Below are 19,603 nucleotides of genomic sequence, written 5' to 3'. Positions count from 1 at the left end.
TTAATTGGTGCTAAATATTGTCGAGTCAGAGATAATGTAACACATTGGTCTTTGTGCACAGTTGGTGAGAAAGCAGTTAACTTAGCATGTATCTAATAAAATTACATTAATTATTATCCAGTTGTAATATCATGTTGACAGAGAATACGCCATGCCGTGAGGATCAGTTTAGATGTGATGGGAACCGATGCATCACGAACCATTGGGTATGTGACGGTGACAGAGACTGTGCAGATGCCACAGATGAAGACCCAGAACGCTGTAAAAATAAAACTTGCAGCATTACTCAGTTCACCTGTAAAGTGTCTCGTCGCTGTATTCCAGCTGCCTGGTTCTGTGATCATGCTCATGACTGTGGGCCGGGAGATGACTCTGATGAACACTGTGGTTTGTCAAACTTTTTTTCATATTTTTCACTTTTTCATAATAGAGAATGCAATAATGAAAATTAAACTGTTAGAGGAAAAAGGTTCTTTATATCAGGTAGAACACGAGGTGAAATAAAAGCACTTTTGGTGTTGATGGTTCCTTCGTCAGGTGAAAGAGGACAATGTTTTGGATTAAGAGGGACTCTTTGTGTATTTTGTAATGATAATATTAGGAACTCAGAACAAACCATGGCAAAGAAAGAGCATAATTAACAACTGATGCAAGCAACAGATGAAAGAATAATTATCTGAAATCACATGCACTCTACTAACTGTTATCCTCCCCAACTCTACACAGCTTTTTGTTGCCCCAGTCAACCTTTGTAGCATCCTACTCAGATACTACACGTTTTCTCAACCAGTTTCCTTCCCACATCACTGTTTAAGGCATCATTTATCAAAAGAGGGTACACCCATAAAATGACTTATGTCATACATGAGCTGATATGGAGCCACTGTTCAGCTTTCTATGTCTTCATAATAACCATTAACTTATCAGCAAGGGTGTGAGGTTATGAAGTGTCTGCCTCAGAAGTGAGAATACATAATATCCTGCTCAGTTGCATTCTCTGAAAATGGCAATGACCAAGTATTCTTCAAATCCTTCTTTCCAGTGACAGATCATATTCAGGATGACGGTGTTTCAAAATCCTGTCCAACCATCCTGATTTAAGAAAGTTCCACAGTGGTTCCTTTCAAAGGACATGGTTGATTTTGTTCCCCAACTCCACCAGTCTGAGCTTGTTCACACTCCCTACAATAATAGTATCCAAAATTATCACTGACTGTAATTTGTTCTTTCCTGATTTTTTAAATTTTTTTTCTAGTTGGCAATATTTGTTGGATGTATATTTCATGTTCACCAAACATTCCCATGTTCTCTGACTAGCCTTATGGTTGTTTCTAACCCCCCAAATTTTCAATGTTCTTCTATTGTGAGCTTTCAGTTGTTGATTTTCACACTATTGTGTCCTGTTGTCTTTCTTTTATTGTATAACTTTATATGACTATCCTCTCTAACCAATGAATTGTCCCTTCAGTTTGTTATTTTCTTTTTCTAGATGTAAGAAACCTATTGTTCAAAAGATAAGATTTGTTATCTTTTGTTTGTGCCAGTTGCAGATTGGTAAATAGAAGCTTTTCTGTTTCATTTACGTCTTTATTTGTAAATTAAGTCTATGTTAAACATAATATTGTAATATTTATGAATATAATTAAACACTGTGAACACAAAAATAAGCATTTTCACCCCACCAGCTAACAGATCTAAAATAAGTAGGTATTAAATAACTTAAGTGCTCTTTCAAAGAAAATTGAAAGTGTTATTCTTTATTGTATATTCTTTAATGAAATTATAATTACTTTTCTTACCCTTATTTATTAAAGAAGAAAGAGGTTCCTTCCACCTTTTTTTTATGGCATCAGACACACAAAATGACAAATATAAGCAGAAAGTATATTTAAATTAACTTATTTCTGTATCTGTGAATTTCAACAAACATAGCTGTGTAGTAATTAAATACAGTTTTGATTATGAAATAAATTTTTTCTAAGGAAGATATACAGGGTAGATCATCTAAACCTTGCACCACAAATATTGCAGAAATGGAATGTGGTATTGATGTGTAGTTTTTGCAGAATGGATTGGTAGTCAGGGGCTAATGCAGATAGCTAACAAATAGATTGTAATAATACTAGAAAGTGTATATTTTGTGCAAACATACACTTTTTTGAAAATGGAGCAAAGCCTGTTGACATTAACAAACTAAAAGTAGGGTAAATTAGAATGTCAGTGGTGATTGTTGCATGATTCTAGGGCAATTCATTTATGAGATATCATACTTTGCAAAGTTTCCAAATTGACACTCGTTTGTGCCATTCAGCCTGCATAGTTTCTAAGTTGACCTAGATTGACACTTGTTCGTGTCATTCAGCCAGCATGGTTCCTAGGTATGATGTTATGATTGCTTACAATGTGCTTCTGTGTTCTTAGACAGCATTGTGACTTGCTAGTCAGTTAGTGTGCGGCAGTCCAACAAGTTGTAGGTTGTGAGTGGACGATGGGGTTTACCAATGCACTATTGGTCTGCTGACAATCTCTGTTGGCTTCATCAGGTGGAACATCAATGTCCATGGAGCCTAGACATGTCGTGTTGGAATAGTGAACCTTCAGCTCATAGTCGTGTTTTTCATAGACAGAACACTGAACAAGCACAAGTATTGCAGCCTTCTAGCAGACCATCTTCCACAGATTCTAGAAAATGTACTTTTAGTCCATCAATGTCAATAGGCATTTTTTCATTTAAAAAGTGTATGTTTGGGCAAAATGTACGCTTTCTAAGTATTATTACATCCTGTTGATTGGCTAAGAGTAAGAGCCCCTGAGTACCAATCCATTATGCAAAAACTGCACAACAATCACAGTTTTTATTTGAATAATATTTATGGTGCAAGTCTTAGGTGATGCACCCTGTATGTTTCTTTGTGGGATGTGGTATACATTGCATAAAATCTTCACTTTATTTGTTAAGTGTAATAGATACAACATAAGATGAATCATTGCTGCTGTTCTTCAAATCCCTCTTTTATGTTTTTATTAGAGTATTTTTAGTACACACTTTCTGCATTGTTGGAAACCCAATTAATTTTTGTTTCGTCGTTGGAAGTCTGCATAGAACATGATATTGATGATCATAATGATAGTTTTTATTTTAGACTACACAAGAAAACTGGGCTACTAGCACCCACTTGGGATGTTTGAGGGAGTTCTTCTGTGTTATTACAGTTAATAAGCTGCACATATAAATATTTACAGAGAACAGGCAGTGCTCAAGTGCTACTGGAAATTGTCAAAATATTCTGCTAGGTGGAGTTTCATTTGCTTTCTTTCAGTAAGATGTTTCTGCTTACATTGGAGTATTTAGATTACTATTTGGTAGTAATTTAAACTTAGCTATCTGGAAATGTATGAGGTCTGAAACTAAAATCATATTCAGATTATATCATTTGCCTCTATCAAAAGCCTCCACAGTTACATTCACAGATGTTGTGTAGAAAGAATGACTGTGAATACCCTCTGTGTAACCTCAAATTGCCATGAAATGACCATTATGGTTATCTAATCAGCCACATTGTGATCACAACACAGCAGTTAATAACATGGCAAGGATGAACAAAATATGAGAGTTACTCCCAAATACATTGCAGGATATTCTCAAATATTATGTTAGTTGCTGTTTTGTTGCCCCATATTTAAGGTATTCCAGGTCAGTGAGCGATGGGCGACAGAATCATATCTTTCACATAGAATCACAGAAAAATGCCACAATGAGATACCTGCAAAAAACTCAAAGGTTGTTAAATAAGGTCATTTTCTTGAATAATCCAGTATTCTGATTTATATGCTAATTTAGTCCTTTTTCTCACTCATTATTTTTTCATATTTCAGAAGCAAGGGAGACAGCGTGTCCCATTTTCAGCTATAATTATTTTTCACAAATATCGACATCTACAAGCTAATATTTTTGTTCAGGGGATTAACATGTGCTTCATCACCCAATCTGCTTCAGTTTTCACCTTATATGTTACAGATTTGTGAATGTCCCAAACAAGTTACCCAATGTATTTTTTAAAGCAGCTGTTTTTCATAAACTGATCTGTTTCATTTTAGACACTCTCTGTGTTACTATGTGATCATTGAAGCTTTTACAGCTGATGTTCCACCAGTGACACACTGCAAAATTTAATTATTATATTTTTTTAGTTAGTCTTAGTCTCACTTTCGTGTTTTGAAAAAAAAAAAGAAAAAAAAATGAATCCAGTAAAACGTATGCAATTGTTTGAAACACTAATGTTTGTGAAAATTGCAACATCAGGAAGAATGCCCATTATGAACACCAACAGGAAGGACGTGTAAATCAGCACACCAGTGAGAAGAGGCTACATTCCAGAGAGGAGACTCACCTATGTCCTCCGCTGTGTGACTGGAAACATCAGAGTTACAACAAACTGGATTAATGAAAAACCATAAAATTAATTGCAACTGTGAAAGCATGTGAAGGTTTTACACAACAGTGAATGGACACTGGATCAATTATTGTGTCCATAACTTGAGATTAAGAACATCTCATGACATAGACATGAATACAGATGTTTTGTACACAATAATTGCAAGGCACGGGAACACCAGTGTGGGTGTGGGCCCCTGTGGATTGACAGTTTGATGTCACTGCAGTGGACTGGGCAGGTAGCACACAAGGCAATTTGTCAGTTCTGATTATAAAGAAACTACAAATACATCAGACTGAAATTAGCCTATGAATACCAAAGCAGTCATGCTGACTCCTGGCATGCATGCCCAGCTTTCATGTCATCCACGGAACATGTCTGGGATATAGTTGGTCGGGAACTTGTTTCTGTTTGTTCTCTGGCAACAATGTGGAAGGAGGTTTCCCCTGGAATGTATCCAAGTCTTCTTTTATTTATATTTATTTATGTATTTAGCAAGGTGAGGTCCTTCACACCCTCTCTTACATCAAACCAGATATTCTTATTGAATTATCATTACAATATGCATAAGCAGTAAGTGATTATAGATAAGAGCAATGAGTATGTGAAATTTCAGAAGTACGTTGTGTTAAGAAATTTTGTTATTACTTTCTTGCTTTATGTGAGTAATGAAATTCAACAGATATGTGTGGCAGTAGTACAAAGGGAAAGGAAATTTGTAAAAGAAGTTGGAGGAATAATATGGTGAGCTTAGCAGATGAGATGGAAGGAAGGAAACAGAAATAGATTGGGAAAAGAAAGCCATGGATAGTGTTAACAATGAGACAGAGATACGGCTTCACTGTTGGACAGATGGGAAACAGGTGGGATATGTAAAGAGGGAAGCTATGCCAGTGATGACAGATAAAGCGTCAATCTCTTGTTGAATGACGAATGGTTTTGTGTGAGACACATGTTTCTGGGTAGTTGGTTTAAGAATCACATGGCTGAAATGGAGAAGGGCATGGATTTAGTGTTATGCATAGGTGCAGCCAAGTTGCCAACTTTGTAATTGTGGAATGAAGGTAGGTATTTGATATTGGAGAAGGTATACTGAGGACACATATAACTAAAAAACAGTGATAAAGAAACCTGAGCATGTGAAAAATATGTCACCTGCCCAGTCACATCCAACCTGAGCATAGGAAGGATTGATGTGATCAAAGACTCAAGTGTTGTAAACGTATCTTCATTCCTAACTGGCTCAAGTCATCTTGGAGTTTTCACTAGTTGGGCATGTCTAACTACACCACAGTAGTAAAGATTTGGCAGGACTAAAGACTGGAATATATTTTGTTTTATATGAGGTGCAAATATTTTTCTAAATAGTTTGGATTGTGTGTAGCTAAGAGGCATGCTGTGTCAGTTCCATCTCTTCAATTTAGATCCTCATCCAAGATTATTCCAATATCCGTCACTGTTTTTCAGGGGTAGTTGGACGGACACCATCAAGGTATGCTGGAGGAACTATTTCGTGAAACTGCCTTCTAGTCAACTTTCAGTGTAGTATGAGGATGACATATGACTTCTTAGGGTTTAGTTGAAGACTCAGAGTTTGTGACCATCGTGAGACTGAACAAATGGTGTCATTCATACCAGCAGCGGAAATATTTGCATGACTGGCCATTAGATACAACTGGATGTTGTCAGCATGTAAGTGGTTTAGAGGTTCATAATTGCAGTACTTGGGAACTTCACACCATACTGAATTCTTATTGTCAGAGAGCAGTTACAGTTTTGAAATTCTAATCAGTTGTGTGTTGTCAAGAACTATAAAGTTAATTTCGTTCAAATGTATCATTAAGGTTGTGATTTTCACAAACATTAGTGTGTATAGACGTGTTTATGGTAAACCCATTTCTTCCCCAAAGCTGTACATTCCAAATAGTTCCAACCTGGCAGCCATTTTAAGCATTCATGCAAAGAAGTTCATAAATCAGATGTTCTCAAGGCTAGTATTATTTTTAATCATCTCTGATGTTTGTAAAAATAAAATGAAAGATTATGTACCAATACACATTAAGAAATTTCCTGTACTCTTTATATTGTATAGATTGACACTTGAATTGTTTACAGTTTACCCAAAATGCAGTATAACAGAGTTTACATGCAAGAACAAAAGGTGCATTTCACTTGAACTGAGATGCGATTCATCTGATGACTGTGATGATGGTAGTGACGAAGCAGACTGCAGTGCCAAGTGCCAAGCTGGTGATCAGGTACAGACTAGTTTCTCACTTTACTTCAGTTTTATTAACTGCTTTGGGTGGAATGGAAGTTTCTCTTTGTTATAAGTTAAGAATAGTTATGAAATGCGCTTCAGCTAGAGTGGGAGCATCATTCTGTTTACACTCGAGAAAGACAGAAATGAAGATTAGGATTTTGTATGTCATCAACAAGAGATGCATTCAAGCCATAATGCATCTTATTTTTTTGCCTCAGGACAGGGAATAGATAGAAACATGTGATTTGTTTTAAAATATGCATGCACTTGCTTTGAAAGCATGACAGAAATTTCAGCACTTTATAGCATACAGAAGTCTAGTGGCAGCAGCTAGAATGAGAGGTGTTTTTGATACTTAAAGTGGCAATGATTTCATTACAATAAGAGTGTGTAATCATTCATTTTCCTCATTTGTGTGGTGTGACACTGATTGAAAATCATTACCAGTTGAGTAAGACGTGGTGATGGTGTCACGGATGTCTCTAATGTACATTAGTAGGTGCAGCAGTTCAAAGAAGACCAATCGTCATATGACACAAACTGAGTCGTCATATGACACAAACTGAGACAGTTTTGGCCTCACACCAGCCAGTCTCATGACGTGTTTGAGCTAGTTGAGAAAGTTGTTTTGGAAGATTGCTAAATGAGCATGGAACACACTGCCTCTGAAACTGACATTTCTATGGGTTCTCTGCACACAATCCTGCATGAATACCTGAAAGTTCCAAAAGTATCTTCCAAGTGGGTGTCACGAATGCCACAAGGCTGCATGCGTGGCTTGTTGCCTGGTAATGTTGATGCATGATGATGGCATGAATGGGACTTCCTTTTCATCAATTGTGACAATTATATATAAAAACAAAGATGAGGTGACTTACCGAACAAAAGCGCTGGCAGGTCGATAGACACACAAACAAACACAAACACACACACAAAATTCAAGCTTTCGCAACAAACTGTTGCCTCATCAGGAAAGAGGGAAGGAGAGGGGAAGACGAAAGGAAGTGGGTTTTAAGGGAGAGGGTAAGGAGTCATTCCAATCCCGGGAGCGGAAAGACTTACCTTAGGGGGAAAAAAGGACAGGTATACACTCGCACACACGCACATATCCATCCACACCTGTCCTTTTTTCCCCCTAAGGTAAGTCTTTCCGCTCCCGGGATTGGAATGACTCCTTACCCTCTCCCTTAAAACCCACTTCCTTTCGTCTTCCCCTCTCCTTCCCTCTTTCCTGATGAGGCAACAGTTTGTTGCGAAAGCTTGAATTTTGTGTGTGTGTTTGTGTTTGTTTGTGTGTCTATCGACCTGCCAGCGCTTTTGTTCGGTAAGTCACCTCATCTTTGTTTTTATATATATTTTTTCCCACGTGGAATGTTTCCTTCCATTATATTGATATCATTAATTGTGACAATTAATTAGACATGGATGCTGGTTTCAAATCCTGAAAACCGAGCCAGTCAGCTCGGTGTAAGCACGCACACTTACGTTACCAAAAAATTCTGGGTAAGCGACAGTGCTGAAAAAATGATGGTGGCTTTGTTCTGGGACAGCAGTGGCATAATCCTTATTCATTGTGCTCTAAAGGGCACTACAGTGACAGATGCATCCTACCAAGATGTTTTGAAGAGCAAGTTCCATCCAGCATTGAGTGAAAAATGGCTGGGAAAGGCTGCACGTGTGCTTTTTCACCAAGACAACGTACCAGCCTATCAGGCGAACAAGATGCCGTAGTTTCTTCATGCTCCCTACTCACCTGACCTAGCTCCTAGCAACTTCTGGCTGTTTTCAATTATGAAAAACACACTCTTTGGTTACACATTCACTAACCATGCCAGTAATGCTAAGCCAGTGGTCAAACCAGACTCCTAGGGAAGTGTTCACAGTGGCCCTGGAATCATGGCATCAACATTGTGAAAAATTTGTACGGCTGCAGGGAGATTGTGTTGAGAACTGACACAAATTTCAAAGTTTTTGTGTAATCATTTTCTGAGAAAAAAAATCGGAGGTGTTATAACTTGAATGCATTTCGTAAAGTTATTAGACAGAGCTCAAGAAACTATACTAACTTTTTTAAAAATCTACTTAGGGAAGCGACAAAGAACTAAAATTTTGATGACTGGACAGGGATTTGACTGCTACTCTTTCGAATCAGAACAATAGATTCATAAGGCAACTATTCACATTACCATTCCCTTAAATGTGAAGTTGTCTCATACAAAATATATTCCTAGACACTCACTGATGTAAATACCCATTTTGCTGTAACAACAAGAGTAGAAATGAGACATTCGTTTATCTTATATTACCCTCTCACTGCATTTCTCTAGCATCACTATTACTGTGAATGTTCCACAATGATATAACAGTCTTTGTTTCCTTTGTCCATGGAACTTTCATCTGCCATTGAAATTCTATTGACACTAATGACAACCCTTCATTTGAAAGTGTGCAGACTGATATTACTGTAGTTTCAGTTTCTTCATTCATCAAAGCATTCTCTTGCCAAACTTTCCAAGTGTGACTTGCTTTCTTTGTTTTTTAATGTCATATCAACTAAAGTCTCAACCATACTTTTTCTCATCTCCAAAAGTGCAATGCTTGACACATTTTGATTATATGTCTTTATTTTTAATGAGATTCCAAATCACTTTGCCCAGTTTGACTATGACTGATATGATGGCCAATGGAGAGTAACAAATCTTTCCTTCTAAATGTCATTCGTGGAATGCACAGGAGTATATTGCCACCCCTTAACTTGTGTCAGATATTCCGCATTTATTAGATCTGGCTCATAATTTACATGAGTGCTTGCATGCTAGTCCTGTATTTTACTTTGCAACAAACAAGAGAAAATTGGTTTATTGTTCTGCTTATTGTGTGTGAAGCAGTATCACGGATGATTATATATCTAGGAAGTAAACCTGGAATAAGATGGGGGAAAAAAATTTATTACTGTCCATTTTAAAATGGTTGCTGGAAGATATGTTGTTTTGATTATGTATGACTGTTATGAAGCAGTCGAACACCTCTGAATATCTGTATGCATTAAAGTTAAATATTGTACAGAGCTTCTCTATGACTTCACTTTTCACACACTGTTCCTTTGCTGGTATACATTGACAGTGTAATGTGTATTTGGGTACTCCTGCTTCTTGTTGAATAAACCATACTCAAAGGAATACCATTAATTGGTGAACTACACCCTCTCCAAATGCTATCACGTTTAAGGCTATGAAACCACCAGTCATGTACACAGACTTTCATCCAATATTAGCCTTGATTTTGTATACCTTTACTATCGAAACCCAGTCGAGTTCATTGAATTTGTTAAAGTACAATTGCCCTTTCACTATGTGGACATTAGAACATGCATTGTCGGTGAACTACAGTACACCAGCAGGGTTAGGTGGAGTGATGTATGAATATTAAAGGATTTAAGGAATAGTTCAAAAGAACATCTCTTCACTTTTTCTAACTGAATTCGGATTGAAGGTGAATTCCAACTCATGGAGAGAGGCAGCTATTGTTCCTCTCTTGAACCCAAAAGCTAACTGCAAAAAACTGATTAGCTATAAAAATATGACTCTCAGCAGATGCATGAGGAAAACTTTGAGCTCAAGATCATCTGCTGCTTTGTGTGGGCCCTTGAATACAGAAAGCTACTATGTCAAGTCCAGTCTGGGCTCAACATATATCACTCAACACTTGACAAACTTACCTTACTAAAGTCTGCAAAACAAGAGGACTTTGTATGCAGGGAACAGTTACTAGGCATATTCTTGATTTTAATGAAACCTGTTATACAACGTGGCAATATAACGTCCTACGACAGGAACACAATTGGGATCTTGTAATTGTCTCCCAATTGTATTGCAATTATTCGTTGCCAATGCTACTTCAGATGATGAGTTCGTAATAAGGTGGGGGGAATTCTTAAATGTCACAATTTTTGGAACAGGAACAGACAATATAGTATAAACAGTAAGGAGCCTAGTTGGTTGTTTTCTGTTTATGGATGATTCTAAAATCTTCTGTTGAGGTCCCAATCTAGAGACTGATGATAATGCCCACTAAATACAAATGACACAGAGGAGACTGGAGATTTGGGAGGAAGCTGCAAGCTGTCCATTCTCCCCTGAGAAAATTGTGTGTGTGCGTGTGTGTGTGTGTGTGTGTGTGTGTGTGTGTGTGTGTGTGTGTGTGTGTGTGTCTGTCTGTATGTTAATCTGTCTTTGTGTGTTAATTGTGTGTGTGTGTGTGTGTGTGTGTGTGTGTGTGTGTGTCTGTATGTATGTTAATCTGTCTTTGTGTGTTAACATGTTTTTAATGCAATAACATTGAGACTTGAAAACATTATTTTCGCCCATATATTTGATGAGAAATTTAACTGGCTAATACACCTAAAAGTTCTTAAAAGAAGAACTTTAGGGCTCTAAAGATTTTGAAGCCCTAATTGATCATGGTTAGAGGGCAGCTGCATGATGTACAGATCAGCAGGACCTTATCTAAGAATGCTAGACACCATCCACCATGGAGGTCTTAGGCTATAGAACTAGCGGTCTCCATGTAGCAAAATTTCCTTATAGTGAGATATGATTACGTGGAACAGTAGTTCTCACAATTGTCAGTATTTAATGTTGTCGCCCAAACAGCATCTGAACGTGTCTTCCTAAGTGGTAGAGCAACAATGAGACTTTCTTGCAATCCAGGCAGTGGAGCTGCTCTCAAATCTAAATGTGTCAAACATGAATATCCTAATCCAGGAATTGAATAAATATCTCCTATGGTAATTAGTAAGGCTGAGGTGATGTTTGGATTTATAGTGTACACGACGTTTGCTATGCTTGATTAGCTTTTTTCACAAATATTTTATCAATTTTTAATGTCTTCATTGTTTTTGTTCGAGACACATTTGCGTTTCCCAGTGTTCCATTCTTAGGGCTTGAACAATATGGGCAAGTTGGTTGTAGGATAACTGAACTTATATTTGATTTACAGACATGAAATTTTGCAACTTACTCAAAAGATGTTTCAGCCCACTATAATTACAAAAAACTTGGTCAGTAAGTTAAAATGGTCTCTATGTATGGAAAGATTTCCAGACAGGTAGCTGCACACAGTTCAACATCACTCTCTTTACATTGGTGAATTGGTTGTCTTCTAATATTTCTGATGCACTAACAGTGCACGTTCCCATTGCATTCACCTTTTTCTTTGTAGCTGGCACATATACCAGAAAATGTCTTTCAATTAGACAGAGAAGATCGTCAACATTTGACAAGGAGTCTCACTTTCCAGATCTGTCTCCCTTACCTAGCTGGTATTTCAGAATTAGTTTTCAATAATCCTATGAATTGTATATTGCAATTTCCAGTCCTGAAACTCCAATAAATTAATACTTTATTGGTACTGCACAAATGTCATCAAAACACATTCACTTCAGGTTCTGTACATGCTCACACAAAGTAGACAGTCAGGTTAGTTGTCAAACTCATTGTCCTGTGAATTACTCATCATGCTTCCACTGCAAGCTTCATTTCTTTTGCTGGATGTTTTAGTATATTCTTCATCAATACATGCTTGTGGCCACAAAATAACACATTCAGAATCATCCAAAGCTCATAGCCCATAGCTTTTTACACACACACACACACACACACACACCAGCTACTAAGTCACCATATTCTAAATAAGTTCTTTATAAACCTACCTACTGAAGGAGGTAGAGTGAATGCTGAAATAGTTTTGATGATGGGCAGAATGCAGCACCTCTCATAAATGGCTCATGTGATGAATTGTTGTTGTTGTGGTCTTCAGTCCAAAGACTGATTTGATGCAGCTGTCCTTGCTACTCCTCTCATAAATGGGTCATGTGATGAATTGTTGTTGTTGTGGTCTTCAGTCCAAAGACTGATTTGATGCAGCTGTGCGCTAAGTCCGCGGCTGGCGCGCTGCCAAGATTGCATAAGCGAGCGTCGCGCGCTGGGGTCAAAGGTCAAATTGATAAGAACTTTAACATGGAACATGCTGTTGCCTCCTTGAGCCCCCAGTTCGTGATGTACCCTTGTCCGGTTCTCAGCTATGCTACAGATCAATTTATTTATGAAAATACAAAGTACAATCTCCAACAAATTTTACGTATTCACATACACCTTTGCCTTTAACCCAAATGAATACAGACTCATTTACAGATATTTTACGTCTACTACGGGTGTACAGGGATAGTGGGGAAGGTGACATATAAACAGATTTACCAAAGTCTTTATTTGCAAGTTCTCCAATATGACATGTGCGATAGGAAATAATGTCTCTCTCGACGAAACTCTCAAGGCCACCAACAGAAGGAACACCAGTACCACCTCTTACAATGGCTACTGTTAACCATCCGTTGCCATGGGTAAAGGAATCATTAATGTCAATGCTGAAGTTCAGTCTACATCCACGAAAGACACATGGTCCGTCGACAAGTGCGGTAGCAGCAATATTCTTCACAGTATTCTTCTTCTTGTCTGCAGCAGGTGTCAAAAATTCGATGTTTTCAATTGTTTTATAGACTGTTTATAGACTGTTTATATGTCATCTTCCCCACTATCCCTGTACACCCGTAGTCGACATAAAATATCTGTAAATCAGTCTGTATTCATTTGGGTTAAAGGCAAAGGTGTATGTGAATATGTAAAATTTGTTGGAGATTGTACTTTGTATTTTCATAAATAAATTGATCTGTAGCGTAGCTGAGAACCGGACAAGGGTACATCACGAACCGGGGGCTCAAGGAGGCAACAGCATGTTCCATGTTAAAGTTCTTATCAGTTTGACCTTTGGCCCCAGCGCGCGACGCTCGCTTACGCAATCTTGGCAGTGCGCCCGCCGTGGACTTAGCGCACAGTGATAGTGGGGAAGGTGACATATAAACAGATTTACCAAAGTCTTTATTTGCAAGTTCTCCAATATGATATGTGCGATAGGAAATAATGTCTCTCTCGACGAAACTCTCAAGGCCACCAACAGATGCCGTACAGAAGGTACCGTCGAAGTTCTCGTCAAACAGTCTATAAAACAATTGAAAACATCGAATTTTTGACATCTGCTGCAGACAAGAAGAAAAATACTTTGAAGAATATTGCTGCTACCGCACTTTTCGACGGACCATGTGTCCTTCGTGGATGTAGACTGAACTTCAGCATTGACATTAATGATTCCTTTACCCATGGCAACGGATGGTTAACTGTAGCCATTGTAAGAGGTGGTACTGGTGTTCCTTCTGTTGGTGGCCTTGAGAGTTTCGTCGAGAGAGACATTATTTCCTATCGCACATATCATATTGGAGAACTGTTGGTGGCCTTGAGAGTTTCGTCGAGGGAGACATTATTTCCTATCGCACATATCATATTGGAGAACTTGCAAATAAAGACTTTGGTAAATCTGTTTATATGTCACCTTCCCCACTATCCCTGTACACCCGTAGTAGACGTAAAATATCTGTAAATGAGTCTGTATTCATTTGGGTTAAAGGCAAAGGTGTATGTGAATATGTAAAATTTGTTGGAGATTGTACTTTGTATTTTCATAAATAAAATGATCTGTAGCGTAGCTGAGAACCGGACAAGGGTACATCACGAACCGGGGGCTCAAGGAGGCAACAGCATGTTCCATGTTAAAGTTCTTATCAATTTGATCTTTGACCCCAGCGCGCGACGCTCGCTTACGCGATCTTGGCAGCGCGCCAGCTGCGGACTTAGCGCACAGCATTGACATTAATCATTCCTTTACCCATGGCAACGGATGGCTAACTGTAGCCATTGTAAGAGGTGGTACTGGTGTTCCTTCTGTTGGTGGCCTTGAGAGTTTCGTCAAGAGAGACATTATTTCGTATCGCACATATCATATTGGAGAACTTGCAAATAAAGACTTTGGTAAATCTGTTTATATGTCACCTTCCCCACTATCCCTGTACACCTGTAGTAGACGTAAAATATCTGTAAATGAGTCTGTATTCATTTGGGTTAAAGGCAAAGGTGTATGTGAATATGTAAAATTTGTTGGGATTGTACTTTGTATTTTCATAAATAAGGTACCATCGACGTTCTCGTCAAACAGTCTATAAAACAATTGAAAACATCGAATTTTCGACATCTGCTGCAGACAAGAAGAAGAATACTGTGAAGAATATTGCTGCTACCGCACTTGTCGACGGACCATGTGTCTTTCGTGGATGTAGACTGAACTTCAGCATTGACATTAATGATTCCTTTACCCATGGCAACGGATGGTTAACTGTAGCCATTGTAAGAGGTGGTACTGGTGTTCCTTCTGTTGGTGGCCTTGAGAGTTTCGTCGAGAGAGACATTATTTCCTGTGCAAGCCCCTTCATCTCCAGATAACTACTACAGCCCACATCCATGTGAACCTGCTTACTGTACTTGTCTCTTGGTCTCCCTCTGCAATTTTCATTCCCCAAACTTCCCTCCAGTACTAAATTGACAATTCCTTGAGGCTACAGAATGTGTCCTATCAACCAGTTCCTTCTTTTAGTTTCTTATTGACAGATTTCTTTTATTCCCCATTCCATTCAGTTTCTTCGCATTAATTATGCAATCTACCTATCTAATCTTCAGCATTCTTCTGTAGCACCACATTTCAAAAACTTCTATTCTCTTCTTGTCTTAACTGCTTGTCATCTATGTTTCAGTTGTTTACAAGCCTACACAACACACACATACCTTCAGACAAGAATTTCTAACCCTAAAATTTACATTTAGTGTTAAATTTCTTTTCTCATAATTGCTTTTCTTATCATTACCAGTGTACATTTAAATCCTCTCTACTTCGGCCATCGACAGTTATTTTAGTGCCCTAGTGGCAAAACTTGTCCACCACTTTCCTAATTAAATTCTCTCAGCATCGCCTGATTTAATTTGACTACACACCATTACTCTTGTTTTACTTTTGACAATGTTCATCGTGTATCCTCCTTTCAAGACACTGTCCATTCCATTCAGGTGCACTTCCAATTACTTTGCTGTCTCTGACAGTCATTGGCAAACATCAAAGTTTTTATTTCTTCTCCCTGAACTTGAGTTCCTTCTCCAAATTTTTATTTTGCTTTCTTTACTGCTTGATCAGTGTACAGATTGAATAACGTTGGGGATAGGCTACAATCCTGTCTCACTCCCTTCTCAACCTCTGCTTCCCTTTCATACCTTTCGACTGTCATAACTGCTGTCTTGTTTCTGTACAAGTTGTATTAACCTTTTGCTCCCTGTATTTTACCCCAGCTACCCTTAGAGTTTCAAAGAGTGCATTCCAATTGACATTGTCAAAAGCTTTCTTAAAATATATAAAAACTATAAATGTAAGTTTGCCTTTCTTTAACCTTTCTTCTAAGGTAGATTGTAAGGTCGGCATTACCTTACATGTTCCACCATTTCTTCAGAACCAAAACTGATCATCCCCAAGTTCGACTTATACCATTTTCTCCATTATTATGTAAATAATTGGTGTGTGTGAGTACTTTGCAGCCATGTTTTTTTGAACTTACAGCTCAGTAATATTCACACCTCTCAGCATGTGCTTTCTTTGGAATTGAAATTTTTACTTTCTTTTTCAAGCCTAAGGATAGTTCTCCTTTGTCTTTATATCTTGCGCACCAGATGGAAGAGTTTTGTCATGACATGCTCTTCCACGGATATCAAATGTTCTAAGAGAATGGCATCTGCTCCATAGGCCTTGTTCCAGCTTAGATCTTTCAGTGCTCTATCAAATTCTTCTTGCAGAGTCATATTTCCCCTCTCATCTTGAGCTACTGTCTATTTCTGGTGTATAATATTGCTTTCAAGTTTACTTCATCTTGCAGAGCCCCTCTGTATATTCATTCCATCTTTCAGCAATCCCTTCTTTGTTTAGTACTAGCTATCCATCTGAGCTCTAGCTGATTATATAACTGCGTCTCTTTTCTCCAAAGGACTCTTTAATTCTCCTCTGATGGATTATGTTGTCAGTATATCAACAATAATAATTGATTTTTGAAAATATAATATAATTGGGCACATAAAATATCTACTTGCCAAGTGGCAGCAGGAGAAAACATGTATAAGAATAAGGAAACAAGTAAGCTTTTGGAGCCAGTGGCCTCTTTTTCTGGCAGAATGATTGAAGGTAAAGAAAGAGGGTTGAAGGAAAGGGACTGATGGGGTTTAAGAAACGGAGAGAATTATGGAAAAGTCGCCCAGTAGGCAGATCAGGGGACAATCAGTCCTTCCAACTCATCCTGTAATTCTCCCCAGATCCAGGTTTCTGGGTGACTTTTCTCCCCTTTTCCTTCATTTTCCTTCAACCCTTTTGCCAGAAGGAGAAGCCACTGGCTCTGAAAGCTGGCACATTTCCATAACCTTTATATATTTTTTTTTTCCTGCTACTACTTTGTCAGTAGAATTTTTTATCTATCCAATTGAATTACTATGTCAAAACAAACAAAATACAAGGCTATGTGCCAGGATGTAATATTATGTTGAAACAGAGATACATATATCATCAGCTAGCTCAACATAATTTTATGTCAAAAACAGTTGAAGGGTTAATGATCACTAGAACATGAATTACCAGTATTATGAGATGGAAAGTTGCTACTCACCATATAGCGGAGATGCTGAGTCGCAGATAGGCACAACAAAATGACACTCACAATTAAAGCTTTCAGCGATTAATGCCTTCGTCAACAACACACACACACACACACACACACATATGACTGCAGTCTCAGGCAACTGGTGCGACTCAGTATCTCCACTATATGGGGTAACAACTTTCCTTCTCATAATATTGATACATTCCATCCTGGATTTGCCATTGTTTGAGAACATGAATTAGGATAGATTGCTACTCACCTCACAGAGGAAGCACTGAGTGGTAGACAGGCTACTGGATATTATTAAGCTATTGGACTAAGTCCTTCACCAGAATAATGCTGTAGTCAGTCAGTCAGTCAGTCAATTATATGTTCCATAGAACATTTGAACAATTCTTTTAGTAAAATGATGTGCAACAAATGAGTTGACAGGATATGTTCTCATGGTTAGTGTTAACATTAATGACCACACTATATTTTCCACCTCGCTCGCGCAACTATGCTTAAAAACAAAGGTCTTTTCCCCAAATGTGCTACCAGTTTTTAAACAGAAATCAATCCATGGAATAGAAGGAGTTGTCCAGGAGAAGTGATTTTTAGGTTAGATTTAAAATTTGCTTTGCTGCCTGTCGGACATTTTATATTATTGGGCAGGTGATCAAAGATTTTTGTTGCTGCATATTTAAATCCTTTCTGAACCACTGCCAGCTTTAATAACGGCTAATAAAAGTTGTTTTTACCTCCAGTATTGTAGATATTGACGTCACTGTTCTTCTCAAATAGTGATGGATTATTTCTGACTAATTTCATTACTGAAAAAATATATATATATATATATATATATATATATATATATCAATTCTGTCTGTCTGCTTGTGTCTGTATGTGTGGATGGATATGTGCGTGTGTGCGAGTGTATACCTGTCCTTTTTTCCCCCTAAGGTAAGTCTTTCCGCTCCCGGGATTGGAATGACTCCTTACCCTCTCCCTTAAAACCCACTTCCTTTCGTCTTCCCCTCTCCTTCCCTCTTTCCTGATGAGGCAACAGTTTGTTGCGAAAGCTTGAATTTTGTGTGTATGTTTGTGTTTGTTTGTGTGTCTATCGACCTGCCAGCGCTTTTGTTCGGTAAGTCACCTCATCTTTGTTTTTATATATATATATATATATATATATATATATATATATATATATATATATATATATATATATATATATATGAATATATATAATGGAAGGAAACATTCCACGTGGGAAAAAATATATATATAAAAACAAAGATGAGGTGACTTACCGAACAAAAGCGCTGGCAGGTCGATAGACACACAAACAAACACAAACACACACACAAAATTCAAGCTTTCGCAACAAACTGTTGCCTCATCAGGAAAGAGGGAAGGAGAGGGAAAGACGAAAGGATGTGGGTTTTAAGGGAGAGGGTAAGGAGTCATTCCAATCCCGGGAGCGGAAAGACTTACCTTAGGGGGAAAAAAGGACAGGTATACACTCGCACACACGCACATATCCATCCACACATACAGACACAAGCAGACATATTTATATTTATATATATATATATATATATATATATATATATATATATATATATATATATATATATATAAAAAAACAAAGATGAGGTGACTTACCGAACGAAAGCGCTGGCAGGTCGATAGACACACAAACAAACACAAACATACACACAAAATTCTAGCTTTCGCAACCAACGGTTGCCTCATCAGGAAAGAGGGAAGGAGAGGAAAAGACGAAAGGATGTGGGTTTTAAGGGAGAGGGTAAGGAGTCATTCCAATCCCGGGAGCGGAAAGACTTACCTTGGGGGGAAAAAAGGACAGGTATACACTCGCACACACACACATATCCATCCACACACACACACACACACACACACACACACACACACACACATGACTGCAGTCTCAGGCAACTGGTGCGACTCAGTATCTCCACTATATGGGGTAACAACTTTCCTTCTCATAATATTGATACATTCCATCCTGGATTTGCCATTGTTTGAGAACATGAATTCGGATTCCGCTCCAGGCTTGTGTCTGTATATGTGTGTGTGTGTGCGAGTGTATACCCGTCCTTTTTTCCCCCTAAGGTAAGTTTTTCCGCTCCAGGCTTGTGTCTGTATATGTGTGGATGGATATGTGTGTGCGTGCGAGTGTATACCCGTCCTTTTTTCCCCCTAAGGTAAGTCTTTCCGCTCCCGGCATTGGAATGATTCCTTACCCTCTCCCTTAAAACCCACTTCCTT

The 19,603-nt window shown here is 38.1% G+C and overlaps 1 protein-coding gene across 1 annotated transcript in view; it reads left to right on the top strand.

The window, feature by feature from the left end:
• LOC124802490 (low-density lipoprotein receptor-related protein 1) overlaps positions 1-19,603 on the top strand; it is a 735,000-nt gene that overhangs the window by 442,344 nt on the left and 273,053 nt on the right. Inside the window, exons 18-19 of the mRNA XM_047263305.1 lie at positions 142-387; positions 6,552-6,694. Coding sequence (XP_047119261.1) covers positions 142-387; positions 6,552-6,694 — 389 coding nt within the window. The remainder of the gene's footprint in view (positions 1-141; positions 388-6,551; positions 6,695-19,603) is intronic.

Source organism: Schistocerca piceifrons, chromosome 6 (assembly GCF_021461385.2).
Source record: "Schistocerca piceifrons isolate TAMUIC-IGC-003096 chromosome 6, iqSchPice1.1, whole genome shotgun sequence".
Taxonomy (NCBI): Eukaryota; Metazoa; Arthropoda; class Insecta; order Orthoptera; family Acrididae; genus Schistocerca; species Schistocerca piceifrons.
Note: the sequence above shows the minus strand (reverse complement) of the source record. Positions and strands in the feature narration are given on the sequence as shown.